Genomic DNA, 16,213 nt, shown 5'->3' with positions numbered 1-16,213 from the left:
ATTAATAAGAAAGTAACATTTTTCATCATGGAGCTCTATGGCATGAGGAATAAGATCTCATGATTTGTTGACTGTAAGAAAATATGGATCATCACACATCAGTATACAAAAGAAAAATAATTCTTACTTTTCCTAATTGTTTCATCCTTGAAGTGAGTTCAGACATCCACAATGTGTTTGCAAACGTGACCTAATGAATCAAACAGAGATGTCCGCTTGAATTAATCAGTCATGCAAACCATCAGAGTTTGGGGTTAATGAAGCATTAATTATGCAAATCCTGTTTAGCAATCAGCGTGCTAATTCCATAATCCCAAATATTCATCGTGTCGCTATTTCTGAAGATACTTAATCTGTCCCATTTCTAAATAACCTGAATGTGTTCTGCTGATGAGACAACAGACAGGCATCATGAAGAGTGACCTCAGATCAGGAGCTGTCTGAGAAAAGTTTTGTTTGGTTGTTTGGATGATAACTTGCTCTTTCTGAACTCTTCTCCTCGCAGGAGAAGATGATCGACCTGGAGACCGATCTGGAGGAGCTGCAAGACAGTGAGCAGAGATGGGCCGCCAAACACAAGAGAGCTATCGAACAGGTACACACACCAGAGACAGGAAGTGAGTTAACTGAGGCTATTCTGTCATTTACAGGATAATAAAAACAGGGCTTAGATAATTCATTTGTTCATTATAGCCATGAGACTGATTTTATTTGGCTGGTTATTAAGGCATTTCTGTGCTTGCCTGCAGACTGAGCAGCTGCAGCTGAAACTGATTCAGGAGAAAGATCTGAACGACCAGCTGGAAAGTGAAAAGACCGCCATGGAGAGACAGGTAATATGTGTGTGTTTTTACTTCTTTTAGACAGTGCTTCACACAGTTAGACCCTCTTTCTAAATACCTCTCTCCAGTAGACTTGTAGTGGATTTCTGAGGCATGTACTGATATTTAAGTCAGGTTATATTGATCATATGGAGATAAAGTATTGCCAAGTTATTGTATGAATATTCATATGAAATTACAGTCAAAGACATGTCGTAAAAAATAACCTACATTTAAGTTATTCAGAACAGAGGAACAAATGAAAAGCAAACAAAATTCTAATAAAACCCAATCCGTGACAAACCTTCTGCCTGTGTGCAGCTGCGTGAGCTGCGTCTGGAGGTGGAGGACCTTCAGAGCTCCAAAGTTCAGGAGGACGTCATCTCCAGGACGGAGAGCAGAGTCAAAGAGCTGGAGAACGCCCTGAGGACCGAAGAGAGGTCAGGACCTCTGTTATAACACCATTTCTGACTGTACAGTGTAGGCTGCTTGCAGCTTGTGTGTCACAGTCGCCACCTAGTGGTGAGGATGAAGCACTGTAGGTCCACAGTCAGTGTTCATATTCAGATTGTTTTTCATGTCATTTATTTATAATATCGACTTACCTGCAATCTGTTCATTTGGAACAGTGAAGAGCCAGGTTCACTGAAATTACTTAGTAGGTATTATAAGGAAATAATGGACAGACTCGCAGCCAGTTAGAATCAAGTGTTTACTCATGGTTTAGCAAATGATAGATTGTGTAGATATAGCACATACAGCAGATAGATTTAATAGTTTCACTTCTGAATTCATATTGAAGTGGAGGTCTGCTTTACTTTCACACCACAAATGGATCACACCAGCCATCTGTTGGTCAGTACATGAGACTGACAGCTTTCACACTAATGAGCCCAGTTAAACAGACAAGTGCACCAGCCAGATCCATCCAAGCCAAAAAGGTTTGACATGAGCAGTTGAAGTTGAATTTGACTTATCTGACTGATAAGAGCTAAAGTGAGTCACATGTTTACTTGTACAGGATGGTTAGCTGTGATATCAATATGTAACCATGGCAGTATATACAGAGACATGCAGGCACACAAGGTCGTGTTGTTGCTCCATCTTGCTGTTGGCTAATTGTGTTTGTGTTTTGTGCAGGAACAAATCTGTTCTGACTAACACCGTCAGTAAACTGGAGAGGAGGATCAATGAGCTGAGTGACCAGATGGAAGAGGAACACAGGATAGCTACTGAACAGAAAGATCTGGTACCACACACACACGCACACACTCCACACCTGAAGACAGTGTTAAACAACATTCTGATCATGTGTATTCAGTTTACTCCTATACTCATTTAAAAAATAGGCTTAACTGTAATATCAGTTCAATATATAAATCTTCATCAGAGCCATGGCAACTAACTGCTGTGTGGATTAACTTTGTTTTTTTTCAGACAGATTTGACATTTAAACATAGATGATATTTTATTATTTTATTATTTTTCTTTACTTTGAAATGGATCCAATCCCTCTGACCAGATGTGCTTTGGTTAATTTTTGAGACCTTAAATACAACTATAATTTTAGTGAAAGCATATACGAGGACATACTGTACATAATTTTTTGGATAAGGACATGTTGTCTCGAACAAACAAGTTTATGTTCACTTTAGACATTTTGTTTTTTACTCATATGTTGCTGGTAACGTGTCTGTCCAGTCCAGTGTGTCCAAACTAACCGCTGCTCTCTTATTGGTCCTCCAGATGACCCAGAGGATGCGCTCCCTGAAGCGTCAGCTCAACGAGGCGGAGGAGGAGGCGAGCAGGAAGGAGGCGCAGTACCGCCACACCCAGAGGGAGCTGGCCGAGGAGAGGGAGACCAGCAGCCGGCTGCAGAGGCAGCTTCTCGAGCAGCACCTGCAGACAAAGTACACACTCTAATATACACACATACACATACACACAAATAGACAGTCAGTTAAGTAGCTGTGGATGTTTTATTTTTTGCAGATCTTCATTGATTTTCTTTTAATACTCTCACTTACACATTATTTGGTAATTTGGTATTGAATATCAGTATGGTTACTATGGTTACTATGGTTAAAGTGTTGTCCAAACAGACTCCTGCCAAGCAATCTGAAAAGGGGGGTTTTCTGTAGCATAAAGAAACTTGCAGATTGGTTTCCTCTACGTTAACTCACAAATACATGTATAGTCTATCACAGTTCTCTTTTACGGCACAAAATCTGTCAACCCACCACATCTCTCTGTTGCTGTCTCTCTAACAGGCGGAAAGAGACTCTGACGATTCGTCAGACTCTGGACAACCTGAGGTTGGACCTGAGTGTCGATGACGAAGACAACGAACCGCAGGAGCAAACAAACGAAGTCACCAAAGTCTGAAACCTGCCGCTTCTCATTCTCTCATCACAAAACTTACAGCAGGCTTTACACTGACAGCGCAGTCAGGATTCTTTTGGACACGGGACAAACCTGCATCACTTTCACTGCATGACATTCTCTCATCAGGAATTAACACAGAAATAATTGGAAAAAAGAAAAAAATAAACAGTGTGTGGTTGGCTTATTGTTTGGCTGTTTGTTCTCTGAAAGAAAAGGAATCAAACTTTTCAACTGATTATTCTAATCCTAGGAAGAACAAAGACACCAAATTACTAATTTTCTTTAAAAGATGTTCATCTAAGTATTTGCAAGTGAAGCTGACCTCCCATGCACACAACTAATAACTAATGAACGGTCAATGTTAAACTTCCAATGAATTAAAATGTATTGAAAGTGGCCCTCTTCTAGTGAGCAGCAGGAATAACAACAGTGAAGTATTTAGATCAAAAAGTGGGCACTGAAGAGAGAAGCTGTCAGTGTGACCAACACATCGGACAGTCATGTGTTTCATGATGGGACTTAAATCATTTTGTTTTTTCAGGTTTTTTTTTTTAGAAAACGAAAATGCAGACTCAAAGAATGAGATGTGAAGATGACAAACGTCTCAGATTTTGCAGCATTTGCTTTTACTTGGCGGAGCTTTGCTTGACAGGTCTTTCATGAGGAAGGGTTTTCCATGTTAGAAGCTGGTTAACATTGTAACGCAGTATTTGATCTGGTTTGTGACGCATTACAGGGACGTGACACTCAACATGATATAACTGTGGAGGAGGGACCTTTGAATGTGATTGTAGTTGTTGTTGATTCACAAACAATGAAGACTTTGTGCTTATGTTACTCTTAAGATTTGAAGATTACTGAATTTTCTCTGTTTGCAATTGTTTATGGGGAAAAAAAATATTTTAGAGAATGAAATTTTGTATGATTTTAGGTATCAGCTTTTGTTTTGATGTCAGTCTCCTCTCACATACAGTATCTGTTCACCAGATAAGGTTTAAGGATAAGACTAGCAAAGAAAAAAAGAAAAAAAATAGAAGATCTCTCCTACACACTTCATGTCAAACTGCATCTTTGTTTAGAGATTTCAAGTGTTTAAAAGTGGAACAGCTGGGACGTTTTAGTCCTCACAAGTAAAATAAATGTCTAAATACAGTTTGGATTCAAAATGTGTGTTTAAAAAGAGAACAGATTATTGTGTAAGAAGCACAATATATGTTTATATGCTATGTGGTTTTCTGTACCATTCATCTGCTTACTTTTTCTGTATGCTCTTATTCTGGAGGGTATTTTTATTTTTTATTTTTTTGCCAAAAAGAAAACCAAGCACACATTCTGAAGTAAACAGAGTTGGGCTTTTCAATTCAAATCATCAGCAGAAAAATCATTTTTATTTTTGAATATTGACTATAGCCAAAAAATACTTTAATTTGAAAGAAAACTCACTTCCTCCTGTCATATGTTGTAAAGTCCTCTGTCTGCTTCTTCCTTGAAAGACATCTGTCACCTAGCCTACAGCTCAGATACAGTTTGGATTCTCTGTTATGTTTACATGTATTTGTGTATTTTGCTCTTTTTTTTTCCATATTTCAGCTATTGGGGTAAGTAATTGCTATACAAGTGTTCTTTGGTTGATAGTGCCTACAGATATGTAAAAAGAAATAGAATACACCGACTTATTTTTGTAATTACACTTCACATTCTGTTGGTTCTGCTGTTCTCGGGTATTTATTTTTATTTTTCACATTCTCTCTTTTGGTGAGAAGTTTCTTAGTATAAAATGGAAATAAATTCTTCTCCACTGTGAATTCTTATTCCTATTGTTCCTATGTGTTTGTTTGTGAGGAAAAATCTGTTTTACAAACATAAGCTGGTAATGATCTGCTATTTTGCCTTTATGGATTAATTTTGGATTTTTACATATAAAAAAAAAAACAACATAAGACTTTTTCCTGCCCACTTTTCGGAGGATTATCTGAAACCATTTGAGCAGATGCACAAAGTCACCAGCTGAAGTCTAGAAGTGATTATCTATGTTGTCCTCATTTTGCAAAGACTCTACTGTGTTTCAGCAAATTATTTTTAAGTTCGCATTTTTAAGTGCATTACAAACTTGAAGTGAAGTATTTGAACATCAAGCATCATTTTTTGGTTCATTTTCACACATCACATAGTTGCAAAGTGTCAATGCAGACTTCATTTTCATTGTGTTGGATTACGCAAACAGAGTTACATGTGCCAACTTGTACTGTGTCGTATGCATCGCAAATGGCATAGCAAGACTGCAGGAGTCGAACAGCTCATCATCCAGAATCCTTAACCAATCAGGCTACAGAAAATGTAACAAACAACAACATGAGCCAAGTGCTGACCACAACACAGTGTGTGCTCTCTTGTTACTATAGTTACACTGTAACTGCCTCCTCAGTTTTCTTCAACATTTTAAAATATGTCTTTTAAGAACTAAAAGACATGCAACTATCAAGAATGCTAAAAACAAAAGCAAAATAACTACTTTATTGTGGGATAGAGCTACAGCCAACACACAGTCAAAAATCTCTAGAAGAGTCATCAACAAAGAGATGCTTTTAGATTTTGATATTTCTTAAATTTTCTAATTGAAACACAGCTGTTCCTATCTGCATCAAAGCCATGCAGACTTTTAAAGAAAAACCCCACAGGATTAAAACAAACACAGAGATTTATTCGCAGCTCTGACACCAGAAACATTAAACGCATCACAGGTCATTTCATTCTCATTGTGTCAAACATGCTGATACACGCAGTGAAAACTGAAGAAATGAGTACAAACCGCAGGCATCAGAGAGAATTCACACACAGGATTTCCAAAAATAAAAGCTCTTAGAGGTACTTGGATTGATTTGTTGTTTTGATATATCGGGCACAAAAACAACATGAAGACTTCTGGTCTCTTTTGCCTCTGCTTGTAATCTATAGTCAATAATGCATTAAAATATTCGATAGCTCGAAAACATCACAGAGGATCAGACAAAAGAGTTAATAACAGGCACAACATGACTCTTCAAAACAGCGTAAACTTCCAAAGTGAATTCAAAAACTATCCAAAAACCTTAAAGACGTGCGGAAAAGATGCTTCAAGGACAGCAGGAGTCAAATGCAGTGAAAAGAAATGTGATGTCAGTAACTGTCAGATACACCTGTGGCACAGCTGAACACTTAATGTAAGCAAAATGGCATCAGAGGACAAACGCATTGTTAAAATTCAAATTAAATCTGAGAGGATACGATGAAGTACTAAAGAACCGCTTCAGAAGATTGTCACAATTAAAAGGCATTGGTTCAATGTGATCAGCAGAATGGTTGTCCATCTCAGTTTGGACTCAAAGCCTCAAATACTGAAAAAAAAGCTGAAGATTCTTTTTAGGATGCTCTCATCTTTCTTTCTTTCTTTTTTTTTGGTGGTAATTTTAAAGTACACTAATTAATGTAACTTAAGAAATAAACACTTTTTAAACTGAACTTAGTTGCCAGTCATCTCGGTCAATATTGACAGTCCTAATTGTTCCACCAAACTTTTACCAAAAATACGGAAACTTTAGAAGAAAAAGTTACACACCTGATAAGCGGTTTTAATAAAACCAACTCATTTGAGCTTGTAAGCTTTTTGAAAGACATTTTACAACAGTGTATGTTTTAGTCTCATCAACTTCCTGTGCAGCGACAGCAGGGAGTTGTTTTTAGCGAACGTGCTTTGGTTAACCACAGTTAAGACACAGTTAGCCACTAACCAGATGTTTTTCCCAGGAGCTGGTGGAGACCAAAACACAGCTAAAGGGACAGTAACAGATTCATCAACTGGACACAAATGCCTCCTCAATTTGTTCCAAAATGTGATCCAAAAAAATATCCATTTCAGTTACTGATGCTTTAATAGGAGTTGCTCCGTCAACAGATGCTGGAGCAAAGGAAACAAAATTTAAAAAAAAGAAAGAAAGAAAAAGAAAACTTGTGTGGAGAGGATTTCACTAAATCACTTCTAGATATTTTTAGAAATATGTAACTTGTACATGACTTCAGGATAAACTAAGAAAAAAACCTAAATGTCTGAACAAAAAAGTTAAATTAGCTACGCTGCAACCAAACGTGTTGAGATTCAGTATTTTCTGGGAAAATTATCACAATTATGCTGCTAAGTAACTGGAAGAAAATGTTACCATGTGAGCCATCTCCATCTCCTTAACAGCAATGAGTGTTAAATATGGCACTGAGATCAGCTGTTGGCAGAAAACTTTGTTTGGCTTCAAAAATCAACACACAAAATAAAAATACACTGAGGCAGTTTTTCTCTGAGTGAACAGCAGAATGAGGTTTGGGTTTGTCAAAAACAAACACTTCTTTGTGTCATTTCCTTTTTTATATATATTTGGCACAGTGGCAGATTAAATATGAGGTGAAGCCAAAGCTCTGTGACATTTTATCTTAAGATTTTTTTTGTATGGATACAGAGAACACAATACTAAAAATATTTATGATCATTTTCATAATCATCAAAATGACCACAGCAGTGGTTCGCCACTAAGAAGCCACACACAGAATATACTTAACATGATGGCTGAGCTGTTTGGCTTCAGTACACCTTGAAAACCAACCTGCAGTAATCCCAATATAATGCAGATATGATTTGGGACTAAACCCTTCCCTCGCTCACTGAAGGACAAAATAAGGACTTAGCTGCCAGCAGGTGGCAAACAAAAAGAGAATTAGCCTTGTTTCTGGTGCACCTCAACTTAGCTCAAGATTTTACATGAAATAAGGCAGGCAGGAAAACTGCTGAATTGCACTTAAAACAAAAGAGATAATCTTGGTCTTTAGGATGATTTATATATATATATATATATATATATAAATTTGCTTATAAATGGCCTCTGATGACTGTGTGCTCAAGCATAGTATAAGGGTACAAAACATGCAGCCTTTTTAGCTGAACTCAGTTGAATTTACTTTATGGGGTGACTTAAGTAGGATTCCTGCTATATCATAAAACAAACAATGCAGTGTTAAGCAACAAAACACAATTCTGAGACACAAAAATTTGGTCCACAGCAACTTCAGTTCAGAGCACAGAAAAATAGTTTTGAACAACTTCTGCTGTTTTTTTTTTTTCCAAGAGTTTATACCAGCCAATTTTCTATGTGTTAGAGAGACATTTTATTTATAAATTAGAATTTTTGGGTTAACTTTAAAATGGTGTTTCAGAGCACTGTAGCAATTAAAGAATGAGGACAAAAGGAAAATGAAAGTGTGAGAATATACAGAATACAACAAAAATACGATAACACAAATAATAACCTATATTTTACTTTCCTTTTAATATAAATAAGTAGTCAGTGTATATTCTAACAACATCAGTCAAGTGATATTTCACTTTGTCTTATCTGTTATAGAGATGAGAGTTCAACTTCTAAAATCAGCTGCCCTGTCCTTTGGCGTTTTTTTTTTTTTTTTCCCATTTTCAAAAAAGTCTATATTCATTAGATATAATGACATCTAGACATAATTGTCCTGCTAAAGGCGTACTATGTTGGATTTTCCTAAAAAACTAAAAATACTCTCTCATTCATCACTTCTGACCCACTAGAAGTGTGTGTGGTGTCTGTATCTGCTGCGGCTCTGCCCTCTTGCTTGTATTTACTCACGTTCTTGTTATTTGCTGTGCTCATGACATTTTTGTGTGTCAGCAATTATGCAGAAAGAGAGGTGAATGTTAAGTCTCATTCCCCGGTCTTAACACAACTCAGCCATGACTATCTTTCTGCCTACCACACATTTGCATTACATTAGAGTACATACCATTTTGTTGTGTATGCAGAGTAGCTATTATCTTTTTTAAGGTTTGGATTACAGTTATTTCATTTCATAGCAAGTTATGTTGCCATTGCATCCCCAAAGCAGCTGATATTTTAGCTGACTTATCTCAAATTCTAAAGTCTGTTCTGCCACAGTGAAATAACCTTTTAATTGCCAAGGCAGTAGATCAGTTTGGAACAATATGTTTATCCTGTTCTACAACATAGGTTTTTTTTTTTTAAATTTTCCTCCATTACACATGTTGTAACCATATCTGTACTATAATATGAACAGTTTACTATTTTCATATCTGTAATCAGCCAAGTCTGGCATCATCATGGAGGTCTAATGAAGAGTTAGCTGTGCAACTGCAAAGCATAGTCAACCTGCTGCGAGCAGAGAGCTACCTGAAGACACTGCTGAAGTGTCTGCTAATCGGTTCAGTTTTCAGTGAAACACAAATGTATATATAGTTTGCTAATCAGTGTGGTGGAAAAGTATCTGAATGACCTAAACATTGTTTGCTCTAATCAGTCATATGTCAGTCCTGCACAAACAGGCAAAAAAAGAAGAGCAGCATATAGGTCACATCAGCCAAACTCAGCACATGCTATTGTTTTGGTATCAAAAGAAAGATGGAATTCAGAAACAATTAAAGTGTTGGCTCAACCTTGAACAGAAGAAGCAAAAATGGCATGAAGACAATTGATGTTTTTCCACTTGTTTCCAAACGAAACTTTCTGAAACACTGTGCACTGTCTTTACTCTACACTAAACAGCTGCTTTTGTTAATATTAGCATGTTGCTCGTGTTAGCCACTGCTAACATAGCCTAGCTACAAAATGTCAGGCACGCAAACAACAACCCAGTGAAGGTTAGCTGAGCTTGTGAGCTGAGCTAGGGCAACGGATACCCTTTTCTCTTTATATTCAGCTAACTCCAGGGCCCTGTAAAAGTGTCATCAGCCTCATCAACTCATATCTGGAAGTTTAAAGGTTGTACTTGTTAAATATGAAAATGTATTCCAAGCTCTATGTGATTTTATTTCATTTTATTTTGTAATCAGTCCCAACAATCGTGTTATCTAGTATCCAAACAATGTTTTTTTCTAATCAATCATACGGCAAAACTGCACACACAATAGCAAGAGTTTGTTACCTTTCATAACTGCATTATGAAAAATAAACTCCACAAAGGCTATTTACCCTCTTTTCCTCTGTGTCAGGGTTATCTCTATGTCATGTACTTTTGCTTAATTTTACTAATATGAAGTTCTTCATAGGTTAACATTTATCTACACAGCTCAATGTGGATTCAGACAGCTTGTATGTTCCTGCAGCCACTCTCACTAATTTGTCAAAGACCTCAAACATGACGTAGCCAACTCTACAAAACACAATAGTCCATTTTGGACAAACATATAAACCAGCTTTAAACACTGAAAAATGACCATATGTGGCTAATATGGGTACAGAATTGAAAAATGTGCAGTGTGAAACAAGGGAAAGATATAAAAATAAAAAGACATTGGTCACACAGTTGCTCAGCCTGGCCAAAAAGGAAAGCGTTCAGCACACACAACCTGTTGTTGAACCCTTTATGGCCCAGTTTAGGCTGTCACTGGATGACAAAATCTTTCCCATGTTATGAGGTGACGAAGAGCAGTCTTCAAATTAATTTTTTTAATCTGTTTTTACCTGTTTAGAACCATTTAAATAATTTAAACTTGTGTGCAAAGAAATTGGGAGCATGCAGAGCTTAATTCCCAGGCTTCGTGTTTTAACCGAGGCACATTATGTATCTGACAGTGATGAAACTGTCCCCTCCTGTTTTAATTTCCTCCTAAACAGCACTCAAAGGCAGAGAAGCGGAGACTGTATTACCTTAAAAATCCACTAGAGGGGGACAGAGTTGTTTAATTGCCATATGGGCAGAGAGCTGGGTAAGGAGAAGAAATAATAAAGGGACAAAGGGGGACAAAAAAGAGGAGCAGAAAATGTTTAAAGGTTTGTTTTAGAGAGAAGAGAGTAAGCAGGAGAAGATGAACAAACATGCAATCATAGATGACATAGAAAAGGAAAAGAAGGTGGGAATGTGGCGAGTAGAAAGGACAGACAACAGAGCGCTGACTGGTCAGTTTCCTGAATCGCCTCTTGATCTAGCATGCACATTTCTTCTCATTGGACTGCGTTTCGGCAAGCTTTGTGGCCCCGTTGCCATTGGCTGGCTCGGCGGGCGGTTTGTCGACGCACTGCTCCATCCTCTTCATGACCAGGTCCAGCAGCGTTAACACCGCCTTGTCCACATCCGATCCTGTCGCTGCACTCGTCTCAAAGTACGGGATGCTGTGAATAACAAAAATATTTATTTAACAGCTCCATAATAACAGGATTCCATTGTTATTGGACTGATATTCTCACATATATTGCATAATATGCATGTCCCTGTATTCTCAGTCCATGACACCTATAGTATTAATAATCCCTATTTCAGTGGGCAGTAATAATAATGAAAGACATGACATGACTGTCTAACTCCACATATCTTTTATTCTGAAGATATGAGTCATCTCTTTCACTGTGAACACATTTTAAGAGCACCTCAAGATATGCAGAGACAGCCAAACTGATTTCTTGTCTTATGAATCTGTACATCAGTGTTTTACATCACACGTTAATATTTTCTCTTCCTCTGAAGCAAACACTGAAGATGTGAATTTGGTTATTAGACAGCTGTATCTAAAAACCTGTTACAGAGACAACAGTGAGGTTTTTAAAGATCCTCTGCTCGCAGCGCATGATGAGAACATAACTTTGATAATAAACTTTTACTTTGTAAAATTAACTAACTTAAGGAAATCAATCAATCAGTGAAATCTATCAGTTACCCTATTATCCTATTTTATTATCTTTCACTCTCCCTTCTTCGTCGGGAAAACTGCAAGTGCAATGTCTGTACGAAAAAGAATTTCCCTTCGTGGATAAATAAAGGAATTCTAATTCTGATTCTGATTAAACTGGTGGATGGTTTAGAAAATTATCAGCCCGAATGAAAAAGTTCAAAACAGCCACAGAACCATTTAACACGCATTTGTTTTCACATTCATTCACAACAATGAACTGATTAACAAATTAGATTACTGACAGTAACAGTGTGTGGTGAAGGCTGTGTAATGCATGTGGAAGTAAGACTGAAGCTGTCACTTTAAATGTACCAATCTGTACAAACTTGTTGCTCGCAGTATCTGATATTGTGCAAACATTACTGAACTTCTTTAAGTTCTGCAGAGTAAAAGAACTTTCTGGAACAGACAACATCAAACCGATGTCTTGGCTGGCTGGAATGACACCAGGAAACACTTTTTACCTTGTCTAACAGGAAGTTCTTTTGTTAAGAAACTGTGATATGTCTGTGCTACACATGAGTAACCTACTGCCTGCCTGGAATGTTGTGTTTTGTTGATGCTTACAGTTAGCCTACTCTTTATGTAACGCATACTCTTCACTGTGCAATAATGTCAATACAACAAAATAACAAGAATGAACTGGTTTTAACGTGTAAACATGTAAAGTTGTACACTAAGTTGAGAAACATCATGTTCAGCTTCAACAGAAAACAATTTCTGAACCAAATAGAGAACAGGAAAAACAAACGTACCCGTATTTATCAGCCAATTCCCTGGCTTGTTTCTCCTGAACCTCCCGCTGGTCGGCCAGGTCCGCCTTGTTTCCAACCAACACAATGTCTGGATTCTCGCAGTAGGCATTGGCCTGTAGCTGGCCTGGAAATTAACACAATAAACAGCAACAGCAAACAAATAAGGAGTCGAAGTGTATTATGGGAAAAACCTTTTCTGACCACTCACTGCACTGTGCTTGTTTTGACAGCCAAATCAAAAAAACGACCCCAAGCGGACGAAACGCAGCTTTCCAAACACACAGGGAAAATGTGACGTTAACAACATACTCATCCAGTTTCTGACGTTGAGGAAGCTCTGCTGGCTGGTGAGATCAAACATCAGCAGGAACCCCATGGCGTCCCTGAAGAACGCCGTCGTCAGGCTGCGGAACCTGGAGCACACACCAAAGTGATTCAGTCATTTCTACTTCAGGCTCACCTCTCAGTTCTTCATCTCATCCTTCTGATGTTTCTCTTGGTCATTTTGAAAATTCAGCATGAAATGATTAAAGCTACAAACAATGGTATGTTTGTGACCTGTATGCTGGATTGACGGGTTCCTCAGCCACTTTATAGATTTTTCACTTTTTGTTTAGAAAATGATGTGGCCAAAAAATTATTTCACAATATATTTAATCATAGTCACAATTGACAACCTATACTAAAGTCCTTTAAAAATTTTTTTAGCAATTTTGGAATGCCCTGTGAGATGCCCCGAGAGACTGCAGTTCTTTTCAGAAGCTTCTCATCCACCATGTTGCCAGCTCTAATTAATATTGCATTATTTCCAATGAATCATCATTCTGTTGGTTTGTTTATGCAGTGTGGATCTGCTAGTCGACGAGGATAATGACCACATTGCTATGTGTTTACTGGAAGTGTAAATATGAAACTTAAATATATATTTATGAATAGATTTAAATGTAAAAAACCTGTTTAAAAAGAAAAAAAAAAGATTTACAGACAATGACTGTGGATTTACGTTCTGTCGCATGCTTTTTGAATGCCACAGAGTCACAGACATGATAACTGTAATGCTTAGTTGTGATTGGCTTAAGCCTTAATTGGTGAACAAGTAAACAAGAGTAGACACTGTGTGCTGTTATATCCACATATGCTTTTTATATTAGTAATTTCCATGTTCTCTGTCGTTTCTGGATGTCATGTTATATGAAGCTTTATGTAAATACGTAACATGCAAGCAATGAGGATAAAGCTACAGACATCAGTCTGGCCATCTGATCGCACAGGTGGAATAATGACAAGGTGCTCGATTTCCATTATGATGAACTGAAGACAGGAAGTTTAATTCATGTAACTAACACTGACTCATCCTGCCATGAGTCATCAGGCCTTTCTAAGCAGATTCAACAGATCGAGGCCAGTTCCGATTTAAGACCACACACACTTACATGATTGACACAGTGTGTGTACAGGCAAGGAGTCATATAGACACACACACACAGAAACACATGCAGACACCCATTGTGTCTGATCTGTTGCTTCTCCATTGAAACACCCAGTGTGTTTACATGTGCTCAGTTTCAGCAAAACAGATTTCTCACTCCTTCTTTTCTGATTACTGAAAGTTTTAAGCAAAGAGCTCAGCTGTTGAGGAAGCAAAAGACTTTGTATATCTGGAGAGACACTCTTGCTGCTGCTCCAAGAGATTTTTTGGAGCAGCATCTATTGGCTTATCAGAGGATCTGCATTTGAACACACTTCAGCTCTGTGAGCAGAAATTCGAAAAAGTGGGCCCAGTCCCAGTGTGTTGAGCAGCCCACCTCTCCTGTCCGGCTGTGTCCCAGAGCTGAAGGTGAACCTTGAAGGTTTTCCCCGTGGTCGTCCCATTGGATGCTGTGTACACCTGAAGAGAAACAAACAACATCAGTTTAGTTTTTACACTGATCAGCCATAACATTAAAACCACTGACAGGTGAGGTGAATAACACGAATCATCTGTTTACAATACAATGATCTGCATTGAAGCCTCGGGTTCTGGCAATCGTGTGGATGTTCTTTGACACACACCATCCACACACAGCAATGCATGTCATCTGGGAACACACTACAGTAATCAATCAAATAAGTGCGAGAAGACTCTGCACGCTCTTTTGAATTCTGTTGACTTTATCAGATTAAGACATGAGGCCACAGAATTAAACTGAACAATGTGCGCATTTTACCGTGTCCAGCCTGCCGTGCCTGCTGGGAAGCTAACACTAAATAACCAGCAGTCTGTTGACATCAGGACGGTGTCAGGAACTACAGCAGGAGCAGTCAGATAAATGAACTCTGTCTGCGCTGTAAGGTTGCAACAAACAATTATTTTCATTATCAATGAAACTCACATTTACTTTCATGACTGGTAAAATGTCAAAAAACTGAGACAAATGCTCATCACAATTTTACAGAGTCCAAAGTTCGTCTTCAAATCGCTTCTTTTATCCAGCCAACAGTCCAAAACCCAAAGACGCTCCATTTACTATCATGAGGCCTTTTGAGAAGCTGGAAGCAGGAAATGCTTGACATTTTTGCTTAAAAACACAATTGAAAGCATTAATCACAATAGTTGGTGATTAATTTCCTTTAGATAAACAAACAATTCAGTGTTGCAGCATTAGTGTGCCGAGACTGATTATTAAACTGGATGTCTGATTCTAACAGTCCGTAGCTGTATATGATTGCCTTTATTTATTTATTTATTTTTTTGAACAAGCACGACAGTGACATCTTTGGCAAAAAAAATAAAATAAAATATGTTACGGCCATATTGCCCAGCCTTTCATGCACATTCCTAGTAGATCACTTTGTAAGGTGTGTGGTGTAATTAGTCTGCAGAAAGGGAAAACTCTTAGCATAACACGTTTCCACAATTGTAAAACCAATTCTTTAACTATTCTAAAATGCTGTGGACTGACTTAGCATCTGCCAAAGTAGCTATAAGTTAGTCATCTTGTGTGAACTCTTATGAACTCCCGTGTGCTGCAGCTGGTCGTGTTTGTGTCTCTGCAGGAAGCCTGGCACGTCATTCACACCCCTCTCCTCCCAGAAGAGACACTCTGACACTTCCTCACACGCTCTTTCAAGGCTGCGTTCACACCGATCACATTCAGAGTGGTTCATTTGAGCTCTAAACTGTTTTGGTTCACTTTCTTTTAAGTGACACCTGACTGTCAAGTTAGGTGGCAAATTCTGACTTCTGACACCAACAGTGCATTATAGCGAGTCCTGCAGTAGAGCTGAAGATTGTGGGATTGTGTGTTTTATGTTATTAAACTATACATTTTTACACCTTTGCCGAATATAACAAATCAGATTATTTCCCAGAAAATCCATTTTTGTTTTTCATTACAGTTAGATATGCTGTTTTTCTGTTTCTGTAATAGACAAATCTAAAAAGGACTGCATGGTTGTCACACCAACAGCCCAGTCAGTTCAGTTTCAATCAGTACTCAAACTAAAAAAAGACAGAAACAAAACTAAATTCAAAGGAAAAGAAA

The 16,213-nt window shown here is 37.9% G+C and overlaps 2 protein-coding genes across 6 annotated transcripts in view; one reads left to right on the top strand and one right to left on the bottom strand.

Annotated features, from left to right (window-relative positions):
• The window catches only part of LOC124052139 (cingulin-like), a 49,868-nt gene extending 44,851 nt beyond the window's left edge, over positions 1 to 5,017 (top strand). For 4 of the 5 annotated variants that reach the window (XM_046376081.1, XM_046376077.1, XM_046376078.1 and 1 more), the window contains 6 exons: positions 506 to 595; positions 750 to 833; positions 1,143 to 1,261; positions 1,962 to 2,070; positions 2,568 to 2,731; positions 3,092 to 5,017. In XM_046376081.1, the coding sequence (XP_046232037.1) occupies positions 506 to 595; positions 750 to 833; positions 1,143 to 1,261; positions 1,962 to 2,070; positions 2,568 to 2,731; positions 3,092 to 3,206 (681 nt within the window). In that variant the 3' untranslated portion in view covers positions 3,207 to 5,017. Of the gene's footprint in view, positions 1 to 505; positions 596 to 749; positions 834 to 1,142; positions 1,364 to 1,461; positions 1,928 to 1,961; positions 2,071 to 2,567; positions 2,732 to 3,091 lie in introns of those variants that run through there. The other variant, XR_006841937.1, reaches the window with a different exon arrangement.
• rab27b (RAB27B, member RAS oncogene family) overlaps positions 4,493 to 16,213 on the bottom strand; it is a 28,088-nt gene continuing 16,367 nt past the window's right edge. Inside the window, exons 3-6 of the mRNA XM_046376082.1 lie at positions 14,495 to 14,577; positions 12,999 to 13,102; positions 12,690 to 12,813; positions 4,493 to 11,377 (exon numbers count right to left, since the gene is read on the bottom strand). Coding sequence (XP_046232038.1) covers positions 11,191 to 11,377; positions 12,690 to 12,813; positions 12,999 to 13,102; positions 14,495 to 14,577 — 498 coding nt within the window. The 3' untranslated portion in view covers positions 4,493 to 11,190. The remainder of the gene's footprint in view (positions 11,378 to 12,689; positions 12,814 to 12,998; positions 13,103 to 14,494; positions 14,578 to 16,213) is intronic.

This window comes from Scatophagus argus, chromosome 20 (assembly GCF_020382885.2).
Source record: "Scatophagus argus isolate fScaArg1 chromosome 20, fScaArg1.pri, whole genome shotgun sequence".
In the NCBI taxonomy this organism is placed as follows: domain Eukaryota; kingdom Metazoa; phylum Chordata; class Actinopteri; family Scatophagidae; genus Scatophagus; species Scatophagus argus.
The sequence above is the reverse complement of the archived record's forward strand: the minus strand, read 5'-3'. Positions and strand labels throughout refer to the sequence as shown.